The sequence below is a fragment of the Propithecus coquereli genome, unplaced genomic scaffold (assembly GCF_000956105.1).
Source record: "Propithecus coquereli isolate 6110/MARCELLA unplaced genomic scaffold, Pcoq_1.0 Scaffold50, whole genome shotgun sequence".
NCBI lineage: Eukaryota > Metazoa > Chordata > Mammalia > Primates > Indriidae > Propithecus > Propithecus coquereli.
Window position 1 is genome coordinate 500183 of NW_012150841.1, and position 895 is coordinate 501077.

General features: G+C 36.1%; 1 protein-coding gene across 1 annotated transcript in view; it reads right to left on the reverse strand.

The window, feature by feature from the left end:
• OTOGL (otogelin-like) overlaps nt 1-895 on the reverse strand; it is a 154176-nt gene that overhangs the window by 21691 nt on the left and 131590 nt on the right. The window contains exons 35-36 of the mRNA XM_012656310.1: nt 664-876; nt 125-229 (exon numbers count right to left, since the gene is read on the reverse strand). Coding sequence (XP_012511764.1) covers nt 125-229; nt 664-876 — 318 coding nt within the window. The remainder of the gene's footprint in view (nt 1-124; nt 230-663; nt 877-895) is intronic.

Below are 895 nucleotides of genomic sequence, written 5' to 3' on the forward strand. Positions count from 1 at the left end.
CTTTCACAATACAACTCCACAATCTTTTCTAATATATCATTTCATTGGAGACAGAAAGAATGAGAATCTAATCCTTTATTCGGAATGAACAATGAACCTTTATTTTTCCTAATTTATTACTCACCACATTTGTACTGTGGACAGCAAGAAAGAGAGCTGTAGCCAACAATAAATTTTTCACTATTTGTACATGTTGGCATGGTAGTTTCACACAAAGTCATGTCACAGCCTAGAAATAAAAAACAAAGTATTAAAATATTAGTCAATGTAACTAAAATCTTGTGCTGCTAACTCAAAAGCAGGGAAATGCATCTCACTATCTACGTTTTTACACTGTAATTGAACCCATTCACTTCACAAAATGAACCATATGTGAAAAGGCAGCAGCTTTCAGATTTGCCTATTAAGGTCTTTCACCTCTGACTGTCATAAATCAAAGATTGCCAGATCCTTTCTGTTGTTGTGTACTGCTGAATATTATTAACTACTAACTGCTAGAGTTTTGTATGAGTATTTACAAAGTCAAGAAAACCATAATTTTGCAAAACTTGCTTTGATATGGCACATTTTTTTGACAAAAGCATCATACATACCGTGCTTTTTCACAAAGAACATCAACATATGCTGTAGAATTAACTGACTATGCGGCTTCTGCGTACATACCACAAACTTCCTTTGAACAGCAGGTCCACTTATCAGTGATGCCTATAACAACTTCAGCTTCTCGTTCACAAATCGGAGAGGGCTCTTCATCACAGTCAGGTTCTATAGGAATAATGCTTCCATTCTCCAGACATTTGTATAAGGCACATTCATCAATGCATCCATTCCAAATCTCCCCAGCAGTGCGGGGTTGTTCTTCACTATCAGTGCATGCTTAAAAGGATCAACAAAG